Source organism: Canis lupus, chromosome 8 (assembly GCF_048164855.1).
Source record: "Canis lupus baileyi chromosome 8, mCanLup2.hap1, whole genome shotgun sequence".
Lineage (NCBI taxonomy): Eukaryota > Metazoa > Chordata > Mammalia > Carnivora > Canidae > Canis > Canis lupus.
Window position 1 is genome coordinate 7,268,422 of NC_132845.1, and position 13,049 is coordinate 7,281,470.

A 13,049-nucleotide genomic window follows, 5' to 3' on the forward strand; every position below is an offset into this window, starting at 1 on the left:
GATTTCATTTCAGTTTGAAGCCTCTCTCCACAAACGGTTGATTTATTTTCCTCTCGTGTATGCATTATGTGTGGCTGTGTAAGATCAGGGAATTCAGAAAGGCCCTCTGTGCCTTTGTCCCCAAGCCCCCAGCCATGCAACGCAGTGCAGGTACCAGGAGGGCCAGAGAGCCCTGCCGATCTCTGGAATAGACAAAGGCACGGATCCCATCTGAGTCTCCTTCAAAGAAAACTGCTGCTTTGCAACAAGCTCCCGGATGGCGATAAAAAAGGTTCTTACCTGTTTACTTAATGGGTGACTGGCCTCTTTGCTTTTATTTAGCCATCTGTTCTGGTCTGTGTCCCTTTAAACTTGTAAGATCCATCACCTCATTTAAGCTGTTACCTTGACACATTGCAATGTTGTGGACATAATGATTCCACAGAGGAGCAAATTAAAACAGTTTTTCATGATTAGAAGGTTAAATGAGGTAAGGCGGTGGGAGTTAGTGGTGAGATAAGGGGTTTTGAGGAAGCAGAACTCAAGGGACTTTCAGGTGATTGAGAAATGAGGCTGGCTTGACGGAGGGATGGGGCCTTTACAGATGATGGGGGCTGAGCAAGAGCAACGACTTCCTTTGGGGTCTCTGGCTTCTGGGGGCTTATTCCACTGTCCTTGTAGAGACTGGGATCATGGCCCAGGAGGGGACAGGGGCTGGCTTTGGGTTCCTTTTCTCCTTTGGGATGTTCTGTGAAGAGCAAAAAGAAGCCTATTTCACCAGGCAGTGGTGAGCTGGAAACACAACAATGACGCATACGCACTCGTGCTGGAAACGTTATCTGGCCTCCTTTAAGTTTGAAGAAGAATCAAGGGCCAAGACCAGCTTCACGGAGGAATATCTCCTTGCACCTTCACCCTGGACTCGAAGGCAGGGTTGTTTCTGACACCTGCCCTCTGCTCCACTCTTTCTTCTTGCTCTAGACTTGACCTTCCACCTGCCCCCCGGATGGCTCCATTCAGATGACCCACCATCTGGATGAAAACGAGGACTTAGAAAGCCCAGGGTTTTATCCTCTTAATCTTTTATATCAGTTCTTGCTCTGACTGCTCTGGTTTCTCCTGATAGGACCAGTATTCTTGCAGTTACCTGTCTAGACTCAAACTCTCCGGCATCTCTGAATTTTCCATCGGCACCTCGGTCCCATCAGGAGCCACGCTCTCTGCCTACCTCCTAAACTGAGTTTCTCACATCGTTTTCTACCTTCGTGCCCCTCACCACTGCTCTGGTGTCCACCCCTCATTCCTTCTGTCCCAGCAAGGTGGAGTAGCATCCTAACTAGTTGCTGCCTAGCTTTAGTTTCTCCTGCTCTAAAACATCTAAAGCACTGACGTTTGATGGTATCAGTCACCTTTAAAAAAATTAAACAATCGAACAAACAAAACCCCCTTTGGTTTTCCGTCACCTAGCAAACTCCTTAGACTCCTCAGCGTGGTGCTGCAGGCGGCCTCCATACAGTTACCATTTGCGTTTCCAGCTTTTTCTCCTCCTCTGTGCCCCAGGAAGACAAAGTGCTGTGTAGCTATGAGTAACCCCATGTTTCTTGCTGCCTTGGGGTGCTCCCTCTACCTAGAAAGCGTCACTCACACATCTCTACCGATTAAAACTCATGCATTTTATCCAGCCCCATCTCAACAGCATCTCTGCTTTCCCCCACCCCAGTCAGCTGCAGTTGCTCCTGCGCTTGTTCCATGGCAACACATTTACAGGAATGTTCTTACGCTGCTTGGCATAGATTTTTTTTTTGTCCCGCTCATATTCTTAGCTTTTTGAGTCTTACCTTTTGCATGTTCTATAGCACAGGCGAAGTTTCCTGCGTGTCATGCGTGCTGGATAAAGAAACAAAGTAGTTGTTGATAGAGTGTCTACAAGGACGTGAAAAATCCATCCACTTATTTGTTCATTTGTTGATTCGCTCAAATGTTTCTTGGGCGCCTACAACTGTGTTAAGGACCTGGGGTTCAGAGAGATCATTATGACAGTACGTGCGCCTTCTCCAGGACATCACGATTAGATGGAGGAAAAGTCACGTAAATAATTATACGATGAAATATGTGCAACAATAGATGTGCCTGCGAGGTATGAGAGCGGCAGGACTACTTGTTTCTAGTAGGGCAGATAGGTTGGGGTGAAGGGATGATGGTGGAAGGGGCCTGAGCAGTTAGGAAGGGCTTCCTGTAGTTGGGAATGTGTGGTTTGCATTTTGAAAATGGAAGAGAAGTTGTTGAGGAATACAGGGAAGCGAGGAAGTGTAGGGATAGAAGGAAAGGCGATGTAAGAGAGCTGCCCTGCTTGCTCTCAGAGGCTCACCAAAGCGACCCGGTCACCAAATGATTACATTCTGTCTCCAAGTGAAATATCCTCAAGGGCACAGTCCTTTGATCCCTTTGAAAGAAAAAGCGAGAGAAATAAAGAAACCTCCCTCTGTGACTACTTTTGGTTGAAAGTCATTCATTTGTTCATTCATTCACTCATTCTTCTTCTTCTTCTTCTTTATTTTTTTTTTTAATGTTTTTGTAGCGAAAGTCAATGATTGCAGTGAGCTTCATAGCCGCGTTCCTCTTCCTGCTGGTTGTACGCCTTGTAAATGAAGTGAATTTCCCACTGCTGCTAAACTGCTTTGGACAGCCTGGCACAAAATGGATCCCATTCTCCTACACATATAGGCGGCCCCTTCGAACTCACTATGGCTACATAAATGTGAGGACACAAGAGGTAAGACCTCAGAGGGTTTCCTAGGATTCGTGAGTATCCAAGGTAACAGGCTCCCAATCACTGAACTTACTCTCTCTACCCCTACAGGCTTCTTTGGGTCCCTGGCATTTTCTGTTTTCTCATTCTTAGACATTTACTGACACATGCCTAAAGTCTGCTGACCCCGCTACACCAAATCCTCTGATTCACTAGCTTCATGTGGAGTTGAGGAGGCAATTACTTGTTTTCCTGGTGGTTTGTGGCATAACATACATATCTTTCTATTTCAAAACTCTGATCAGCAGTTACCAGCTGGAGAACTGGCTGGCTTTATTTCCTGGAGGTCAACTGGTTGGGGACAGCTCTTTGTAGAACTGCAGAGAAGCATTTATTTTCTTTAAAACTCTGTAATCCTTAGACCTGGAGCTAGAAAGGCCAAGCTGATTTTAAAATTCTCCATGGCTGCAGAGATAATGGGATTTAAAGAGTCTCCAAATTTAAAGGGGTTAAAATCATTTAAGTCCCTTAATCACTGAACCTCTAAATGTTCGTAGCCATTTGGTAGTACAGGAGAGGATGGAGGCACATGGACAACTGGAAAGTATGCTACAATGTGCTAATAGCATGTTTGCAAGCAAGGATTTGTATCGTGGAGGGAAGTAAAAAATAATGAACCTCCCAAAATGTGTGAAGTGTCAAGAAGTGGTTAATTCAATTGTTTTCACTATTTGTTTCTATAGGGTGGGATAAATGCGAGATTCATATTTATAGATGTGAAGTCCAAAGGCTAGTTGGAGTTGTTGGTGACAAGGGTGCAAGTCACCTCACTGGGAAGAGTTTTGGATCAGATCCCATTGAAAGGCCATGTTGTAGAGATACTAGAGAGGAGACTTAGGTACAAAAAACTAGCTGCTCCTGTCCCGAGAGCTTTTCTTTTTTTTTTTTTTTTTTCTTTTTCTGAGAGCTATTCTTAGTATCCAGGGAAGATTACTGAAAGCTGGCTTGGCCCATCCCCTTTTGTAAGCAATATTAGTCATTGCTTCTGGTTAATTTGGTTTTTTTGAAAATTCTTTTCTGTATCTGTAGGATTTACAGCCTTTTTATTAGACCTTTATAGTAAAAAGAAAAAATGCACCATTAATAACTGGTAAATTCTTAGGAGACTTGCTTGATGTTTATCCTTTCAATGGTTTTAAATTAATTTTTTAAAAAGTGCCCATTGCTTGCATTTGTTCAGTGTCCTAATAAATTGATTACCTGTATAAAGATGGATCTCTTAGAGAATCGTTTGTGTCACTCTCATCTTCTGTTACTTTCATTTTTGGCTGTTACTGAATATTCTGTAACTGCTGGATTGTGTCGATCATCTCACAAGTGCCTGTTACAGGTAGAAAATGAAACGTGAGTAAAATGTCTCATGAATTACTCTCGTGAGTGAAATCCCACCAAATATTAAAGATCCTGTCATTTTTCTAAATATTAATGGATTGGATCTTGGAGCAGTACTGGAAAACTGACCTGAAGATGCAGTTCTTTAAAGTCACATCAACCAGGCTACCTTTGAAATTCTGTTGGTATAGTTTTTTGTTTTTTTTTTAATTTTTATTTATTTATGATAGTCACAGAGAGAGAGAGAGAGAGAGAGAGAGAGAGGGGCAGAGACATAGGCAGAGGGAGAAGCAGGCTCCATGCACCGGGAGCCTGATGTGGGATTCGATCCCGGGTCTCCAGGATCGTGCCCTGGGCCAAAGGCAGGCGCCAAACCGCTGCGCCACCCAGGGATCCCGGTATAGTTTTTAATATAGTGAATTTATCAGATGATACTGATCATTATTTTGCTCCCACAGAGGGTCCATCTTGGGAGGAAGCATGATTCCTGGAAAGAGTTTTTAAGCTTTGGAGGCTCACAGGCATGGGTTGCGTGCCAGTTCTGACATGTAGAAAGTAAGGACAGCAACAGTATCTGTCAAAATTATTATAAATACCAGATGGGCAAAAAATTAGGAAGCTGACTATAGCAAGTGTTGGTGAGGATATAGAACAATAGGATTTTGTTTTTGAGAGAGAGAGAGGGGCAGAGGGAGAGGGAGCAAGAGAATCTTCAGCATATTCCACGCTCAATGCAGAGTCTGACGTGGGGCTCGATCTCACAACCCTGAGATCATGACCTGAGCTGAAATCAAGAGTTGGATGCTTAACTGACTGAGCCACCCTGGTGCCCCTAGAACAATAGAGATTCTTATACACTAGTATGGGCAATATAAATTGGAACAACCATTTTAGAAAAAAAATAGCTTCCTCTTATCGAGTGGAGTTGAAGATCTGCAATACACCACGCCCCAGAATTTCCAGTCATTGAAATACTGGAGACGTTCATGAGCACACGCACCAGGAGGCTTATGTGGCAGCATTATTCAAAATAGCTAGAACCTGGAAGCAACCCAAGTGTCTGTCAGAAGGAGAATGGATTAAAATTGTGCTACATACCCTGAAATACCCTACAGCCATGAAAATGAAGAAACTGCTATGCATGACACTATGGATGAATCTTACATAAACAATTTTGAGCCAAAGATGCAAGAATAATAAAATGCAGAGTGTGATTCTGTTTATAGATCACAGGAAACAGCAAAACTAAATGATGTTGCTTAGGGACATATATCGGAGATAAAACTACAAAGAAAAAAAGAATAAGAAAATTATCGTCGTAGAAGTGAGGAGAGAGTTTGTTATCAGGGTGGGTTTCTGGATATGTGCAGTATCCTGTCTCTTGATCCAGTTGGAAGTTACATGGGTGTTCACATCCTGAGTATTTATTAAGCACACGTTCATGTTTCACTTCTGTGCACGTCTATATCATAATAAAAAAAATTTAAAAATATATCCTGAGCCCAGGTAGGGTATTTCCTGACCAGGAATCATTACAAAGCATTTCACCTAATTCAACAGCAGGAAGTAATTAAAAAGAGGCAGCGGGGCATTAAGCAACCTAAAACAAACTAGAAATATTTGAAATAGGCAATTTTACCAAATGCAAAGACTAACAGATATACAGGTAACTTATTCCTCTAGTCTCTGCATGACTGAGAATTTCCATACTGTAACATGAGTGCAGGTGATGAGCGGGAAATTTTGCATGGAAGTTGAAAAACAATATAATAATATCCAAAGAGAAGGATGGATTTTCCTCAAACAGTTTTAGGATAAATTGAGAGGAAAAGCAAAATTTGGTGGCTCTTTACCTCCCTTTTCATTGATTTCATCTTTCCTTCTCAAGAGTTCCACCCCATTCTCACCCCCATGTCTGCGCTTCTCTCTTACTCCCAAATGCTCTGTGCGCTGGCCCTCACCAGATAATTGGCTTCAGATGTAATCCTTGCCAGAGACGGTTGCATTTAAATAAGGCTTGCATTAAATAAGGGAAGAAAAAAATCTTCAAGAACCAAAGTAATGTAGCTTAAATGATAGGTGGTAGACTTGATGTTATGAGGCAAACAGCTTCAAGAGTGACCCTCAAACCTCGCTTCAAGGATGGCCACACACTCCTATGTTCCTATTCTCTCCAATTTAATCAGGAGAAGAGTCAATAGCCATGGCTTAGCTGAGTCAAGTGGTCACCAAGCTGATGTGTTTATTTTAATATCTTGGTCCTTGAGGTTTTCTCAAGTTTCTCAGAAGAAAGCACAAGCTTCCTAGAAACCAACAGACTTCCAGGAATTTTTTGAGCATGTAGGCATGCCAGCAATGATTTCCAGACCTAGAACATCTGCAAACGTGATCATTGCCGATGATGGCTTTATTGCCTGTTGCGTTAGCTGGACCAGACGTTGCCGCCACTGAATAAAGGTTTGGTGAGCAAAAATGTTTACCAGAGAGGATCTCTCTCCGCTACTGTCTAAAACAAAGTGGGGGTGGGAGGGGGGCAGAATTAGGTTGAAGATATAGTGGACTTTGGGGAGAGCTGGGTTGCTTGGGAGCAAAATCTGATTCTCTGGTTCCTGTTAAAAATGAGATGAGCTCTGGTCCCTTTGGCTCGGCTCAAGTGGAAGTATAGGCAGTCTTATGAATCTACGGCAGTCTGTCTTGAAGGCCTCACAGATGGTAAATTATACTCTGTTCAAGCTTGGCTTGATTTTATCAATACCCTGTTCTTGAATGACCTATTCTCAAGGGAAGTGCCCAAAGTAAAAGTACAAGGAATACAAGAAAGATTAAACAGGTGGACTTGCTTATATTTTAGATTGTTAGAGTATTTTTTTTCCCCTGGTTCAGACCCATAAAAAGGACTATGTTTTGAAAACTATGGAGACTTATTCTAGAGGATTTAAATTGAAAGAATTAAAATACCCTTCCCACCAAAGCATGGACATTCTAAAAATCAAATAATGGGTGGTTGGCTCCCATTCTTTACCCTGTGGCCCTTCTCTTTCTTAACCAGTATAGGCTAAAGTCCTTATCTTTGGGGAAGGAGCAGTCTTGAGAGGCAGGGAAGTAAAATGAGTATCCGTGAACTGGGTAAGTGCTGAAGTCCTGAAAGTCCCTGCTGGCCTCAGAACCTGGAATTCCTCATCAGTACTTCTGTTTGATCTGACATCAACCATAAGGTAGTACCAAACTGAAGTGTGGACCTAGGGAGATTTAACTTTTTCAGTTGGCTTTGTACTCCCCCTGCACTCCACCCCGCTTTAATTCCTGACCCCCTAGCTGCTCAGATTTGCCCGCCAATGTCTTTACTGTGTTCATAATGCAACTCTCCATTTTACTAGGACGCATCTGGGGGAGCCCACCTATAGCATTATGGCAGAGTTACTGTATTCTCATTTGACCTTGGACATGGTAAAAAGCACATGACACCCAATGTGTTTCAAAAAAAACAAAAAAACAAAAAACCCTACCAATGCTTGGCAGTAACCCATGAACTCTGCTTTCTCCTTAATGCAAATGTTAATGATTTGTTTTAAAATTAAGGAATTGTGCCAGATGGGGAAGGTGTAAAAGGCTAACTACTGTAGGGCTTGGTTCAGGTAGCCATTGTCTCTCCCTGTTTGAAATCATGGATGATTTTGAGGAAAGGGAAGGAAATGAACTGCAGGCTAGATTCTGTTTGCTTTCTAGACCATGGAATTAGTCACTGTGTTGTCTTTTTTGTTGGGTGACCTGGTGTGAAGACACTGCTCAGAGCAAGGAACCTGCAACTTATTTGCATTAACTACTTAGATAAGAGAATCAGGCTCTGGCGATCAATAGGATGCCCAGCCAGATCTTCCTGGGGATCAGTGGGGGTGACAGATGTCTTCCTCACATCTGATAAAAGAATATAACATGCTAGAGCCGCAGAAGATTTCTGGTGTTTGTGGAAGAGTGCCCTTTCAGCAGGTACCCAAAGATGTGCTAAGTGAAGAGACACAGGATTTCTGGAACATAGCAATCAAGTTGTAGGGCTGCATATTGATTTGCTTAACAATTTAATGAGGCCGAAATATGCCTCTTTTAAAAATGAGAACATTTTAAAGCCTCAAGTAGACTAAATAAGAATACTTAGGATCAGTTGCTGTGACAGACAGGCCGTACTAGCCTAATTAAAGATGTGCATAACATATTGATGTTGCAATAGAATTTCCTGAATTGTGGTTATGGCAACAATTAAGGAACAGAGCTGACTTTCTTGGCAATAAAAGCACACACTCCACAAATTCAAATAAATGTACACATGTAACTAAAACTGACATGAATAGGTTTTCTATATTTGGGAATATAGGCTTTGGGCTTTACATAAGTATATTGAGAACAATTATATGCAAATGAATGTTCCAGAAGTTTAAATCTGATCAATTTAATTGTTAATTAAATTCTGAATATTCGCATTAGTGTAATCGTAAAGCAAAAGGAATTTCAACTATTAAATTGTTATAGAAAAGGAAACAACTAAATTAACATATCGTAAAGATTACTTATTTGGCATGTGCATATTGGATGCATCATTTTTAAGATAATTTATCTTTTCCCTAAGTACGAGGGCATATATTTATTGAGTGGAGAGGAGGTGATATGTTTCTCAGTGGGATCGTGAGATAGCAACTCCCAAGCAGTGGCTGCATCTCCAGGCTGTCTATGCTCCAGGACTGCATGAGGCGGGCCAGACAGAGCTGCGGGCTGGAATAACTCCAGGAAGCTTTTGTGGGAGAGGTGAGACATGTGTGTAGGAGAAGGATTTGGATGGGATGGAGAGAGGAGAGAAAGTTAGTTGGGGAAAAGAGCGGGAGCCAAAGTTCTGAATAGACACTGCCCATTTTCTTTCCACTCTTAACACTCCCAAGAGGCCAAGTGCATGACATCAAAAGTCAAGGTGGATTTCTGCTGGCCATGCTGGTCACCGCCAGTGCCTCCCACTCCCTTGATCCATTTCTTACCTCTTTCTGGTTCTGTCAGCCTTGTTGCTAATCTCTTGCCTCCTCATTTTGTTTGGCTGGTTACCCCAAGTCTTGGAGTGCTCTTACTCTGGTCCTACTCTCCCAAAAACTACATGTGGGGTCACATCTAATAATGCTTCTCTCTGTGAACCCCCAACATAGACATGGAGTCCCGTGCCCCGGGGATCCCACAGGCACTGCTATAGGCCTTCATGATCCTCTGACTTTGCAGAGAAGGAAATCAGACACCTGCGGGGGGAATAAGTAGGCCAACCTGCCTGGAATGCAACTTACTCTTGGGAATAGAAGGTAAACTGTGCATTCATTGAGTAATGGTGATGTAGGATGTGAATGGGATCCCTGAAAAGGGAACAACAATGTGTATACTTAGCAAAACAGTAATATATACATAAATACACATTCATGAACCAATATATATAAACATGTAGGAAATACATACATACATATATATACTTTCATGGATGCAATTTCATGAAATTGAAATTGCTCCCATGCTCACAGGATAATTTATATTTTCTTAAATATGCACATACTATATATGCATGTATACTATATTACATAATAAAATCATTAAAATATATGATTAGCCAGTTAGGTGTATGTGGTGTCTCTTAATGCTTGTCTCCTCTCTGCCACCTCCTTATTACAGAAATAGTCCCTCCTTTCTGATGACAAGGGTGAGCAGAAAATTCAGGCCAGTGATTGGCCAATCAAGTGATTGGTCAAAAGATGGACACATGGCTCAAGAGAAACCGTTTAGAACTCTTCCCAGATTTTATTGTTTTTCTGGGTAATGCTATGCTCTTTTCTTTGGTCTTAGAGCCATTGAGATGTGATTCTCTGGGTGGCAGTGGCTGTGTTCCCTGGAAAGAACAAGACCAAGGCCCTGAGAGAAGCAGAAATAGTTGCAGAGCTAAAGTGAGGGCCTGAACAAATGCTCTGGTGCTGAGACCAGCCATTCCTGAAGCCAGTCTGCCTTCCTCTGTGGTTTGGGCACATAAGCTAATAAATCCCTCCTTTTTACATGTGCTACTTTGAACTATGTTTTGGTCACTTGCAACCAGGGTCTTAGCTGATACATACATTATATGTTGTAGGTGTTTTGTAAGAACAACAACCAAACATTTTGAAACTCATCTTTAAACAAGGGGCTGCCTGCAGAATGAGAGGAGCTATTTCTCCAAATCCATACTTCATACCTGCTGGGAGGCTGTGCACGAAGAGACATGTCTGTCCATCCATTGGTCAGATCAAGTGTCCACAGAGATGCACACTGTGTATCTTCTTGCTCAGGGATATATATTTAAGAACCTAGCTTGTTCTTTTGAGGGAGTAAAGTGAAGGTCACAATGTCCCAAGGTCATCAGCCTGAAAAATGGCCAGACGAGACTGATTACTTACTGACTTTCTAGTCTTACTCAACTGATAAATCATATAGTTTTATTATAATTATTCAGATGAAATCTTCCCTATTGCTATGAGGCATCATCAGTCAAAATAGATTGATTTTCACTTTACAAATCACATTTGTTATTGATGAAAGATCCATTATTATCATAGTTTTCAATGTAGTAATTGGTTCCCTAGGAAGATACAGGGAATTTTATTCATCACAGAACCTTAGGTAGATAAATACCCATTTGCCAGCTGCCATGTTAACACACTTGAAAGGGGCCTCTCAGAAATTGAAATTTATTTGTGACAAGCAAAGAAAGACAAAACAGAGCACCCATGCATGAGCCCCTTGATTTGAGAGTTGAAAAAGATGACTGTACTACGGCCCCAATGATACGAGCTTGGGTTCACCTTTCCTCAAGTTCCAGCTAATAGTCAACAGAATGACTAGCACAAAACCATTTATCAAGTGGCAGTTAGTATTAACTATGAATATTAGTCAATCCCCAAATACTTAATACGTGCTTGTTCAGTTCCAGATCATGTGCTAGGGATCAGCAAGAAACCTCACTTTCCAGAAAAACTAAAATTGGGATTCACCAAGAAAGAGAATGAGAAAGACCCAGTTACAAGTGTCCTGGAACAATACCACCTAAAGGGCATTGACATTCAGCACCACAGGTTTATTCCACTGCTGTTAAGAGTAGAGAACATTCAAGTAATTTCATTAAAAAAATATATATATATATATATTTTTTTATTTAAATTCAATGAATTAACATATAATCTATTATTGGTTGCAGACGTAGAGTTCTGTGGTTCATCAGCCTTATATAATACCCAGTGCTCATTACATCACGTGCACTCCTTAATGTCCACCCAGTTACTCCATCCCCCGTTCCCCTGCCCCACTCCCCTCCAACGACCTTCAGTTTTTTTCCTATAATCAAGAGTCTCTTATGGTTTGTCTTCCTCCTCTGACTCTGTCTTCTTTTATTTTTTCCTCTCTTCCCTTTCAATCCTCTGTTTTGTTTTTTAAATCCCACATACGAGTGAGATCACATTAACAATTGTACTGAATGTCTGGAAGATCATTTTTCACTAAGTAGATGGCATCAAGTCGTGATTTCTCTAGCCTAATGATTTTCCAGAGTAGGCTTACAAAGGCTTACTTACAAAAGAAAAATATTTATTAAAGAATTTTCATTTCTAAAGTAATTCTATAGCCCCTATATCAAATAGTCTCCTACAGGGAGATGGTGTATCTGGTTCATTAAGCAATCTGGCTTAAAGGAAAAATTTGAAGTATCTAATAAACAGATGATTGATATAAAAGAAAATGAAATTAAGAGTTCTGGCAATATCTGTCTAAGAGAACCCAACAGGCCTCTTGCTGTAACACCAGGTTCTGCTGGATAAAATAGGACACCTTATTTAATGCCCAGCTGACCTTGCCAGGAAGCAGGGAAATCTTTAGACACCCGGAAGTGAGAAGGAATGGAAAGAAGTAAGCATGAATGCTGACGGTGTGGTTTCCTGGGGTTTTATTAGACAATAAGAACCTACCCCTCCCTATTCCCCATTCCTCACAGGGCCCTAAAGCTGGGCTTTTACAAGCTCTCCCCTAGTGAGAGAAGAGGCTAGGGGAAAAACCTAAAAACTGGCACAGAGGGCAGATAAGGAGGCTTACTTTTATCTTTGGTCTTTGGATAACAAAAACTTATCTCTGGAAATTCAAAATGCTAGACCTCTACCCTGGTGGTCTTACAGTTTGAATTTTACTACTTGCATTTCTAGGAAACCTGCAAGATGAGAAATCAACCCCAAATTTGGTGCCCAGCTAGCGATAAACTGGGGCTAAAGAGACTACAACTCCTCTGGAGGGTGTTCCCACAACTCAGACACAAGGGAGTCTTCAAATGCACCATTAAATATGACAATACCCAAGGAAGCAGTCTGTTTATTGTGATTATTTGCATGCTTTGCTGTAGAAGATATCACTGTTGATTACCCTGTGTTTCCCTGTACTTAGTTGTGGTGTTTCATCGTATCCTGTGCGTCTGTTCTCTCATCCTCCTCAATGGAAGAATTAATTCCAAAATATACGTGGTTCAAGGCATTTGGGAGAAGGGATTGTAGACCTGTGTACTTAAGCACTTCACGTGCCTTTATTTCTTTTAGTCCGTACAGACTATATGCTGTTTTACTGATTTAATTAATAAGCACCCAAATTGGTGATTCTGTGCCGGTGACTTTAGTTGTCCTGTGAGGGAAAAGGCAGAGACTGAGATTGCACTGGCCAGCAGATTTCATTAAATGGTTTCATGAGGGTTCGTCAGTTTGGTCAGAAAGGTCATTGGCTCACACTTGCTGAATACACGGCATGCTGTGCCCCATGGTAGGCTCTGGAACTGTAAAGATAGAAACACTTTTTTTGTTGAAAAGTACAGAGCAATTATTCATAATGTTAGGTGGTGATAAGCGAGATGGAG

General features: G+C 41.6%; 1 protein-coding gene across 5 annotated transcripts in view; it reads left to right on the plus strand.

Annotated features, from left to right (window-relative positions):
* The window catches only part of ST6GALNAC3 (ST6 N-acetylgalactosaminide alpha-2,6-sialyltransferase 3), a 522,366-nt gene that overhangs the window by 230,699 nt on the left and 278,618 nt on the right, over positions 1-13,049 (plus strand). For all 5 annotated transcript variants that reach the window (XM_072834109.1, XM_072834108.1, XM_072834110.1 and 2 more), the window contains exon 2: positions 2,558-2,752. In XM_072834109.1, the coding sequence (XP_072690210.1) occupies positions 2,558-2,752 (195 nt within the window). The remainder of the gene's footprint in view (positions 1-2,557; positions 2,753-13,049) is intronic.